The sequence below is a fragment of the Scomber japonicus genome, chromosome 15, assembly GCF_027409825.1.
Source record: "Scomber japonicus isolate fScoJap1 chromosome 15, fScoJap1.pri, whole genome shotgun sequence".
NCBI classification, from domain to species: domain Eukaryota; kingdom Metazoa; phylum Chordata; class Actinopteri; order Scombriformes; family Scombridae; genus Scomber; species Scomber japonicus.
In genome coordinates, this window is record NC_070592.1 from 21,659,760 (window position 1) to 21,672,250 (window position 12,491).

A 12,491-nucleotide genomic window follows, 5' to 3' on the forward strand; every position below is an offset into this window, starting at 1 on the left:
CTGAAGGTCTCATACATTAACAAGGCTGCAGTACAGTGAAGTATTAAGTAAAAACATTTCATGTGAAACATTTACATAATAGGTTCTGTTCACAACAGTATTACCATGTGACAGAAAAGTGACCAGTGAATGTTCACTGTGCAGGATATCTCAAACTAATGTCAGGTCCTTGCAAGTTGATTTTAATAGAATGGTATAATAAATGTTTCCTGTATTGTGTGAAATCTATTTAAAAGGTTATGCTGTACAAAGAAAAATGGTCAGCAGCTACATTAAAGGAGTAGTTTGACATTTTGGGAAATACACATATTTCTTGTCAAGAGTTAGACTCAATACCACTATCGTGCACGTGTGCAATAGACCCTGCAAGCAAATGGCTTAGTTTAGCATAAAAATTTTAGCAGCTTGTTTTTACATTTAGTTTTTGTAAGGATTAAATAAATGAAATAGAAAGTATTTGCTTGTTAACATGTGAGCTTTAGAGGTTTCCCCCATAACCCATATTTGTGCTAAGCTAAGCTAATCACCTTATTTATCAAAATTGTCATTTTTTCCCCTAGTTTTGATCTTTGATTTGATCTTAGTTTCAGACTCTTAAAAATATGAGACAAAACGGCAAAAGAGAGAAAACAGAAGGAATCATATAGAATGAAAAATGACATATGTATAGCCGCAAATCTGCTGCAAATATAATATATCCTTACCCATAATGCACAAATTATTAAGGTATAGGCTGTAGCCAAAGCTTATGATGCCCACCACTATCACCAACAACTGTTTACATTATTAAGATGTATATATCCTACAGATCGTAACAATAAATACACACATGGCTGCACATGTCCTTACATTTACAACCTCTCATTGTCACACACTTGGATACAGACAGCAATACCACATCACGAGGTGTCATTTTAAACATCATTCAAAAGTAAACGGGAAATGAAACCTTCTCTCCTTAGGATATTATAAATACATGGATCATTTTTACACTGACTGTATTTGTCTTGAGGTTAGTTTGCTGCAGTTCAGCCTCTCCCTGTATAAAGTGCTTCCACAGCACTGAGGTCACAAGTTGCACTGAACCACTTAGACACTACACTATCTCTGGAAGGCTCAGCTTAATTAACAGCAATCAAATCCCCATAGCAGTTTGTGTTTACAGTCAACAACATATATCACTGCATGGCATTTTTCTGTTTTCCCAATTCATATAATTGGAATTTTCTTGCTGCTTCTCCGTGGTGTCACCTGGGATCGGCAGTTTGCGACACTGCCTGTTGCGGCAGTGCAGCAACAGACTGACTCATACATGTATTTCCTAAGCAGTGACTCTGACTCATAGAGCAACTGCTGCAGGAGTACACACAAACACACTGGGGTGCATATAGGAACACAAACACACACATATTCAGTAGCTAAACTGATTTGGAAGGAAGCGTTCTCCTGATAATAATTTTTTCTCTTGGTACTGTGACAGCAATGAATGAATGAAATGATAAATAAATAAAAATCTAAAGAAAAGTGTCTGCTTTGATAAGGAAATCAAAGGTGATCATTTAAACATGAAAACAAGCAAAACATTCATTTTTGATGCATACTTGAGATTAATGGGGAAAAAAACCCTCGAAGATCTACAACTTATAGCATGGTAAACATGAAAGGCTGATCAAATTTAGCCAACACAGCATGCGGGACACAAAATGGAGAACAGGCAGAAGAGATAAGATATTAAAAAAAAAAAAAAAAAAGTGAAGAGGAAAAGAGGGGAGTGAAAGAAATTGGAGGAAGAGGAGCAAGAGAGATGGAAAGAAAATTACATTTGACACAAGCAAGAGATGAGAACAAAGGGAGGGCTGAATTATCAGACGTGCATCTTTGTGTGTGCATGAAAATGTGCCTCTGTGTGTGTGCGTGTGTGTGTGTGTGTGTGTGTAAGTGGGGGGTGTTTGTGGGTGCGCAAGTGTAAATATGCATGCATGTTCTGACAGACTACTGTTGACTGGTGGGAGCTGCATCTAGCTTATTGCCAGCCTTCTCAAGATCACTCACAGATAAAGCTTGAAGTCTCACTTTTTACAAAACGCCGTCTTTGAAAAGTGAGGAATTCTAGCCAAACACAACACAAGTAGAATTGAAAGGAGATCAGTGTTGCCTACACAATCTTGAACACTGCTACTGCTTCTCCATCTCTCTCATTTCTTTCGGTATTTTTCTCTCTTATCCCAACCCTACTCTTTCTTCTCTCTCTCTCTCTCTCTCTCTCTCTCTCTCTCTCTCTCTCTCTCTCTCTCTCTCTCTCTGTCTCTCTTTTTCCAAAATTCTCACTTATTTTCAAAGCGTTTAGACACAGAGAGAGAGAGGGGAACGCTTCCTGACCTCTCTAGCCCTCCCTCTCCCCATCCTGCTGGAGCATCAATATACAACACAGCCCAGAGGTCCAAACAGGAGAAAGGCTGAGGAGAACAGCGCAACAGCAATCCATAATGGATTTTCTTCTCTCTTTCATTCGCTTTCTGCGGGGAGATGCAGTGGAGGCAACACTGGCACAGAATGAGAAAACGCAGGGAGGGGGCAGAGAAGGGTGAGAGAGAGAGAGAGAGAGAGAGAGAGAAGGGGGGGTTGGGGACGGGTGATATCGACAGGGACAAACACAGCAAGGCAGACAGAGACTCAAAACAGTGTCAATAACAAAAGCCCTTTAGAATATTTCTCTCATGTGTCTCCAGAGGACTTGCATAACATGTGCTTTAAACTATTTGCGAGGCCAAGCTCATAGCAGAAGGTGACACCAATTAAAAGCAGCTTGGGTGTAGCTTCAGCCGATCAGAAGCAAGAATTGACGCTGATTAAGTTACGTCCTGTACAGTATGTACCTGATGGACTGCCAAGAGGTCTGCAAGCAATAATAATATCAGTATACGTATGAACACATCAGTGAATAGCAGCTCTGAGACTGTAGTTTATAACTGCTGCTGATCTAAAGACCTGCTTAAGATTATTTACTTGTAAAATCCTGAATGCTACAAAATGTGAAAACTTAGCGAGCATGAAACACAGCAAACCGAAGAGGCAATATTTCAGTTTGCAATGTTAGCACAAGGCAGCACTTTCTGCGGCTGTTAAATTGACAGTTGCACGGTGAGATGAGACTGTTGATTCCGAAATTGTTTGTTTCAGTCTTCACACCCAAGTGACCTTCATTTCATTTCGCTAGCAGCTCTAAAGCAAAGAATGTGCCCAGCAACCAAGTGAATAACCTTGGATGTCGTCACAGTATCTGCAGAGTCAAACCTTGCATTAGTCGCCCAAGGATCTGCTCAATATGCCTCTGAATGCATCAAAGATTATAGCCCGCATTATAGCTTTTCCTCTTTTCCGGTCTCCAGTCGACTGAGGCCTTCATCAGTACTTTTAAGTTTGTGGTTGGTGTTCATGGTTTCATAGTTTTGGCTATCATTTATACTGGTTAGGAGGATCACCATTTTGCATTTCACTTCATGATAACAATGTCTGATGAAGCAAAAGAGAGCGGTTTGATGACCAAAAAAAGAGTTTACTAGATTGGCTACCACTTTAATTAAAGATAAAGACCAATATTGAGCTCACTTGAAATGTCACCTGAAATCACTCTTTGCATCTCACTTCCAAATAAACTGACTTATCTGGGGATTTATTTGAAACCTGTCTGATTGTCTGAATGTTTGTGTTACTTGTCCATTCAGACCTCTTTTTTTTGGCAATATCACATTATCCCCCGCCCCCTCCCCAAAGCTGCTAGAACTATGAAATGTCATATGCATATACATTATATTACATGACATTTTATAACAGCTGTGATCCGGGAAAAAAGGAGATATCACTGTCATCACTGCTCTTACAACATTCGATACCACTTTATTTATTTATTATTAGATCTTTGTGATCACTATCAAAAAGAACATCCTGACAGAAATAATAATCCAGGTAGAATGTATGGCAGACACCTTAAAATGATGGTGTGTCTCTCATTTCAAAGCAGTCTGGCTGCTCAACAGTACAATTCATCCTTCAAAACATTATGTAAAAAGTAAAAAATGTAAAAAGAGTCAAACATAATTCATTTGGTTTAATTTGGGTTGGATTCACTTGGGTTAACTTGTTGAATATGATTTTAATATTACACAAATGTATAATGTTCAAAACTCTGAAAAGACCCAAATTGTAATAAACCTAAATTACCTCTTTGTGACTTACTGCATCATGTAACGGCCATTCAGTGGCCCATTAGTAATACCCTTCAAATCCCAAACTGCACTGTAATCTTTAGAAAATGTTGTTTTCAGTGGGTTTAATTATAAGAAAATCAACATTCAAGTAAAATCAATTGTTATAAAAACACACAACAGCATACATGCAATTTACAACAGAATTTAATACATAGGTTTACTTTACCGTGTCCGCAGGTTCCCAGGGCTGGGTGGCCCGTCATATACAGACAAGATGTCAAAGTCCTCCTCTAGGGCGAAGCCTTGAAACACCAGCTGTATCCGGTTGTGCTCCGCCGCCACAATCACCCATGTACAGTTGGCATAGTTAGGATAACCATAAGGATAGCCGGGGCTCTCTATCGTCCCATTGGGACTGTGTAGTGTGTAACTGCAGTTCTGAGCTGTGAAGAGAAAAAGAAACAGGCAGTTATTAAAAGACTGTGAAAGGTGTTAGAATGGCCAGCAGGTTGTTGAAATGGGTAAGTGTTATAGAGCATTAATCCAAATAAGACACTCCTCTACAAACTAATATGCAAATGATACAAATCCACACACATGGACACACGCACAGTCAAACAGTTTGCACCAAGTGCTGCAACATCCATTATCACTTACAGCATGCAGCCTAAGCCATTAATATAGCAGTGCTAAATGGCTCATCGGCTCCAAGCCTTCCCCATCTCTTCCACCTCCATCATCACACACTTGTTCACTCACTGGCCCTTTCACCACATTACTAATAGGTTCCCACGTTAATACATGACATAGCTGGAGGAGAGAAGATGAGGGGGCAGAGGATCGGAAAAAAAAGGACACACACACACACACACAGACACACACACACACACACTCATGAAGAGAGACACACTCTTGAGTGCTGCGTTAATTGTACTCATCTTTTACATTTTTGACAGTAGCCACTCACACTACCTTCAATCTGAAACATTAATTGTGTGTTGTCATCTATCTGCACGAGTGTTGGTTGGTTGGAAGTGTGGAGTGAGAACCCGGTGTGTGTGTGTGTGTGTGTGTGTGTGTGTGTGTGTGTTCTGAATCCCTGAGCTAAATGACTGATCTGAAATGATCTGAGCACAGTCCAGACCTTTGATCAATGCTTAGGGATTAAAATGTAATTAATTAATCACTAATGTGTGGACTCATGAGTAATTGCGCTATTTGTTGTATTGCTCTTCATGCATTTTCAGTGTTAATGCACAAATGAGTGTCTAAATGCACATGTATAGATTGCACAATGCAGCTAATAAGACACTCAGTTGATCTTTCTGTGGTGATGCATATGCCCTGCAATCAAAGACGGTTAATGTCAAAGTTCATTTTCATCATCTAGACAGCTGGAGCTGAGCTGACTGCTGCCAGCCTACCACTGACAGATGACAAGAAGATAAATTATGCTGGACAGTCAAATCCTATAAGCAGCCTTCTGATGTACTGCATGTTGTAGTTTTTAAACTAAGACAACAGGAATGCGATAAGTTCTCGTTTGTTTTTCTTTTGTGAGAGAAGTAAAATGTAAAGTGCAGTTTTGATCACAAGAAAGGACACTGCATAAATAATTATTCTCATAGAGGGACTAAATTAGAATTCATGCAAGAATACATGGAATACAAATGATCTGTATTTTCCTTTTGTTTGCTTCAGCCAAAAACCTGAATCATAATGTAGCCTGATTAAAATGTAATTAGGAGAGTGTAATTGGAGGACATCTGTTATCTGCATAACCCACATTAGTCAACAACACAAACAATACAATACATAAAGCAGATTTGTTCTTCTTTAGGTGTATGCCTATACTCATAAATGGAATAATGTCTGCAATGTATCAATGCATGGAAATGAGTTATATTACCTGAAGGCAATAAAAAAGGGCATTAAGAAACAAGAATGTCACTGCAGCTTTGAAAAACATGTAAAAATGAAGACTGCTTTGTTCAGTCCCTCCAGGAGAAACATGTATCCCTTATTGAAAGATTGGGAAACATACAGATTCCGTACTACTTTGTGTGAGCTCTCTGATGGCTAGAACAATCCCAGAGCTTAAAAATGTGTCCAAATTTTCACTCTGAAAAGTGTCGCATGCCTGGAATAACCAGTAGGGATTTACAGGTAATAAAACACCAAGCGGGAAGACAATAGGAAAAAAAAATGGAAGTAATTTTATTCCTCTCAGTCTTACTCATTACCAACATAATATAAAACCTGATTTCTTTCAAGTGAGTTCAGGGAGAAAAAGAAAAGAAATGACAGAGAAATTAAGCACGGACATGGATAATCCCTGGTTAGCCAGACAAGCGAGCGCTGCATTTGTTTTCACAGCAATAATCAAACCCCCTATTTAAGATTTCAGGGGCTACGTGCCACACCATGGTGTTTATGAATTTCAACATGCTGCTGGGAAAACACAAGCTGACACACGCACGCACAAAAACAAACAAACAAATATTAGCTTTTTGTCCCAGGTAGCACAGCAAAAATGATATGGCACACATGTTTTTAAGGAGGGGAAGATGAGAGATAATGTCAGGAGGTAAAAAAAAAAATCCGGTCTGGCTGGATGGCATCAGCAGCAGGAGGAAGATAATAGCATCTTCAGTCACAGTGTATCCATCATGCCACAGTTGACTCCCCGGGGCCTGTCTTGTAAAAAAAAACAAGTGCGGCCCTCTCAGCCATCACTTTTCAGAGCTTCATATGCGCTTGACCTCTTCTAAAAGATGCTAATGTGTGCACTTGAACCCTACCCACTTGAATATACTTTAGTTTGCAGTAAAATGCTGCATTCAGAGAGTTCAGCTCTTTGTTTGCTGCATAAAATGCAAGTTTTACAATGAATTCTTCACAAAAAGCCTGTGCCGTTTGTGTAAAATGAGATTAACGCTAACCAAATAAGGACCTATATGCTGGATAGACTATTTAGAATAACTGCACATCACAGTGTGTTCTCTCATTTCTCCCCCTATTGTCTATTCTGTCCTCATCTTTAACCAGAAACAAGAGAGGAGAACAAAAAAGATCAAAGTGAGAGCTATCTGCATCAGATTTTTCATTAAAGCCTTTAAATAGGCCCAGCAAGTGAGCATCCACCCTTCCCATTATCATCAGGTCAATACTAATATCCAGGTAAAACCTCCACATCCACCTCTGCTACCTGATTTTCATATACCCAACGTGGTCAATAATCTCCTCATCATCTCCTTCATTACGGGCCTCTATCAGACAAATGCCAATCAATGGCTCATACAGCCAGTCTGATGGCAGAGCTTGATGGGGGTCACAGTGGACTGTGAACCACTTGCACATAGGCAATGAGTTAGGATGTGTGGGCTGGGATGGATTGCAAAACAATACCAGGGAGGTTAATGCATCTGGATTGATAATAATCAGTTTTGAGGTTGAATTTACATGTTGGAAGAAAGATATGATTCCATGAATCTTGAGATGCAGTAGACAAAGTTGTAGTAGCTAAAACAAAGAACACTACAGAGCTAAGAAAGGACATCTAAGGGGTATTTTATGTACTGATAAAAGCTTTTGATATACAGTGATCAGAGTGCATGTGTTATTAGAAGATGGTACACAGTGTATGTACTGATGACAGGTGATCAACCAGGCAAGAACACAGACTTTGTCTTTTATGGGCACAATTACGTAAAGTAAAAAAAAATCACGACAGAGAATAAGTCCACTTGAGTCTGCCAGAGCCTCAGCCGAATGCTATTTTGAAGTGTGAGCACCTGTGCCAAGTGACCGACTTTTAAATCAATAATGACGCACACAATCTGGGATAAAAGACTATGGTGGTGCTTTTAGAGACGGTGCTTTTTTTGGCTGCGGCCAGATACATTTAATCCTTGCTCAAACAAACATGGTCAGAATTAACAAAAAACAGACACATCAAAAGTTCACTTGAGAAAGTGGTTTAGTGGGCACTAAGTACTGATTTTCAATTTTATAACATTTTATTTTCATATCAGGCAGTCATAACAGGGATGTTTGCCAGATATTTCTGCTGCACTGTGTAGGAATAAGGATATATACAGTATATTGCCGTATATTACAGTATGATACAAGTGAGGCTGAGGTAAACCGAGGAACTGTAAGTCTACTCTCTCCGTTCTTTGAAAACCCAGAGCCTTTGATTAAGTAGATCCTGCACTCGGGGCTTGGTTGAATAATTTAAGCCTCGCCCAGGGTGCATTATGAAATTAGCTGCTTGGAGCTGGTGACCTGCTCTGAAGCCCCTCAGTGTAAATCTGCAGGGAAGAGCCCATCCAGCAGTTGACCCCACTGACACACCATAAAGACCCCATAAACAGACTGCTGGTTGTGCTGTTTCAGCTTGACTAGACCGCCGGCAAAGTAGAAGGTCATGTTTTCTCAAGTTGTGTATAGGTTCAGGTGATTCCAGGCGATTATGAATATGGAATACTAGCAAATGTGCTGTTTCAGCAATTATGAATATTGCTAACTTGTCCTAGTGGCTACTGCACTGTGTTTTATCCCTCAGCATGTCAATGTGAACAATTTACATTGGCTTGTATTGGAATGTTAACTATGCTTGATTTCTGTGAATGTTCAACAGATATGTTGTCCACTGCTTAGCCCAATGTGCCACTGGCAGCATCAGCTTGGCACTAACCGTCACCGATGTGCATGCTTGCCAAATGGGTGTACAGGGAGAGGTGTGACCTTGCTAGGGCGGCACTCCAGGTTCTACCTTTGTGTGTGTGTGTGTGTGTGTGTGTGTGTGTGTGTGTGTGTGTGTGTGTGTGAGAGGGAGAGAGAGGGAGAGAGAGAGAGAGAGAGAGAGAGAGAGAGAGAGAGAGAGAGAGAGAGAGTGTGTGTGTGTTTGTGTGTAGGAGCTATTGTTTGCTTTGCCAGGGCAGTTGTTTAGTTGCGGGCATACAGAGCTGCGGCAGTGTGCTGTGACACTTTGATGAATCGATGGTCACTGTGCTGTACTCCGACAGGACAACAAACCCTCAGAGCGGAGGAAGGAGACAGGAGAGACCAAAGGAGAGAAAGAGAGAGAGAGAGAGAGAGAGAGAGAGAGAGAGAGAGAGAGAGAGAGAGAGAGAGAGAGAGAGAGATGCAGCAGGGGAGAGGGGGAGGTGGTGGTGGTGGTGGGGGGGTAGACAGACACAGAGTAGACTGACTGTCTGACTGAATGTATGGACGGATGAGAAAATAGATTTGGAAGATGTGACTGGAGGAATAATGGAAGCAAAGGTGAGATGAGGGACAAACTAGGGGAAATAAAAAGAAAGTAGCTGAAAGGGAGCAAGGTAGAACAAATCAGAGGGTCAACAGGAGAAAGAGCAACAGCCATTGGGAATAAATGACTTGGAAAGAAGAAAAAGACTGTGTTAGAGGGTGGGGGATTTTTTTTTAACCTATTTTTTGCATTTCATTGCCCTTTGGTGCTGAGGTCAGACACAACCGGTGTGACATTCACAGCAAGATAACGCTTAATTTGCACTGTTAGCGAATCCTCAGGGTATGTTTGGAGGGATGCTTTGGCAGTTTGTACATGTGTATTTTGTGTATGCAAGGTGAGCATATGCCTGTGTGTGGATATATCAGTTGTCTGCACATGCATGAGTGTAATCCCTATACCCTGGTTGGGTATGGTGTCACATATCTGCATGTAACTGTACTGCTACTACTGAGATACGATTACCCTGGCTCCAGTGACTTTAAATAGGAGGGAAGTTCATCTTGGTGAACATAATCCCAACATCACATTGACATAATACCATAAAGGCACAAACAATATTTGCAATACAGAATCACAAATCTCCTCTCTGGACTCCCATCTTTTCTTTTTCTTTTTGTTTTTCATCCCTCCCCATTTCTGTCTCGACTCTTCGTCTGCATTCAGGTTTGCCTTCGGATAAAAGACAAAGACACAGAGACCATCCTGTTCTCGCAGTCAATAATAAAAACGCCTTACTTCTTATGTTGTACATGATGATTACAACTGAAGAGAATGAAACTTGTTTGATGTTTGCGAAAGGAATTCCAATGTTTCTTAGCACAGCATGTCTCCGGCACTGTCAATAAATGCACGGCTGTTTCTGGGTATAAAACTAAAGAAAACTTGCCAAAATTATCTATGAGTTCAACAACAAAAATGACTTTGTAGTTGTTCAGAAATACATTAATCATCATTTTAAAGCCAGAGCATAAACAGTACACCTTAAACAGATACCTTAAACACAAGAACCATGTGCTCAAACATTTACTTGAGATTGGACCATACACTATTTATACCAAATCTCCCTCAACATAGAATTCAGCTATTTCCTCATTCTCGAGAGAAACGTTAAAGCCGTAATATATATGTGGCTTATCAGGGGATGTATCCATACAAAATGAGCATCCCATTGGAGCAAACATGCAATCATTTCCAACCAAATAAGTGCAACCCTAAGGGGTTTATTGAGTAACAAAGATATCCACCACCACATATAACCTACCCCAGGAGTAAACTTCAAACAACCAACCAAATGTTTTGTGTGTGTGTGTGTGTGTGTGTGTGTGTGTGTGTGTGTGTGTGCCAGTAACTGCCTCCCTGGTGGGAAGATAAACCCTTCCGCCCCATAGATCCTCTCAGCACCACTATTTGTCTCTTGACGTGTCAGCGCATATGCACGCCTTGACCGCATCATATCCGAATTAACCTCTAGATGGCTGCCATTAAAATGGAAATGGGTGAGCTCAGCGATCCCGCTTGCCTCCATACATTAGGCTAATGTCCGGGCCAGGATGACACCGTCTGCCATTACAGACAAGCCAAATGCAGTGGAATGCACTAGCGATAGGCTTACTCCCACCCCCCCCACCCCCACAGGTTATTTTCATTGCGCTGAATAATAAATGTTATTTCCGTAAAAAGGGCAGAAAAATGGAGCTTGCACATTGGAAGCTTGGAATGGCCTCCTGCTGCATGAATGTGTGAAACAACACAGTGATAGGACACTGAGCCAGACACATATATGAATGTGCTATCATACGCTCTCAATTGCAATTCAATGAACACATAGCGCAACAATGAACAATGCCGCTGCTTTCGAAGCAATGTTGTCCCAGTTGTGACATTCACATCTCAAGCGCCGGCATTGTCATCATCACACACGCTGTCGCAGCAACATAGTCGGGCATTGAAAAGTGTAGGGGTAAGAAAAACACCATCTAAGTCCAGAGATGTAGCCAAAGATGAAAGCATTTAAGTGCTACATGCAAACATGCAGAAGAGGCGTGCATGCAGAAATGCACACTTGCATGAGCACATGCACATGTTCCTGCCTGTTATCAGGGCTGGCAAAAGAGGCACAATGGAGCATGTGTTCTCGGAGACAGAGAGGAAGAGAAGGGGGGAGGTAGGCAGTTCCTTCCAGCTGGGTCATATTTAACCAGCAGTACTATAATGCCAGCCAAAAGGTCCTGCAACCCAACCACCCACCTCTCCCAAAAAGAAAAGCCACCCACACACTTTTTGCACAATTTCATCTCAAACCCTCAGTTTACTCAGGCATTTTACATCAGTTCAGAAACTCAGCAGCGATATCATCATGCGTGTGTTCTTCATCGCATTATTCCCCTCAATCCCTCCTTTCTTCTTCTCGTCAATCCCTTTAAAACAGCCCTGTGGTACGTTGATATTGCTGTGAAGAACACTGCTCTTCTGCAACCCACACAACCAAGCTTCAAGCTAATCAATAGAAAATAGCCCATTCAGAGTCAAAGGGATGTTACGGTTGATGTTCTTCCCTTTTAGAAAGACCCCTGTCTTTGTGGAGGAGTTTATGCAGCACTGATACAAATGGGCCTCCCACACAAAACACAGTGAGGTTGGATGCCTGGAGAAATGTATATATATGTTTGTCAGTGCGTTATTGTGTTTGTGTTTGTATTGATGAGTAAAAGATTATAGAGTAGTAAAAAAAAAAAAAAAAAAAGAGAAGTGCAGTTCAAAGAGCCTCATTCACTGCTTTTGTATCAGAAGCTGTATGTTGTTCCCATGACAACAGGAAAACAAGGGAACATATGAAGACAAATCCTTTTCCTCAAATATTTATTATTGCATTAACACTTAATCTCACACAGACATACAGTATACACCCACACACAGGCATATACACACACAGGACAGTAGATACCAAATACACACACACAGACATTCAGACACACTCATAACACCATTTATGTCTCAAATCATTT

The 12,491-nt window shown here is 40.8% G+C and overlaps 1 protein-coding gene across 1 annotated transcript in view; it reads right to left on the reverse strand.

The window, feature by feature from the left end:
- csmd2 (CUB and Sushi multiple domains 2) overlaps positions 1–12,491 on the reverse strand; it is a 251,575-nt gene that overhangs the window by 231,249 nt on the left and 7,835 nt on the right. Inside the window, exon 2 of the mRNA XM_053333740.1 lies at positions 4,435–4,651. Within this exon, the coding sequence (XP_053189715.1) occupies positions 4,435–4,651 (217 nt within the window). The remainder of the gene's footprint in view (positions 1–4,434; positions 4,652–12,491) is intronic.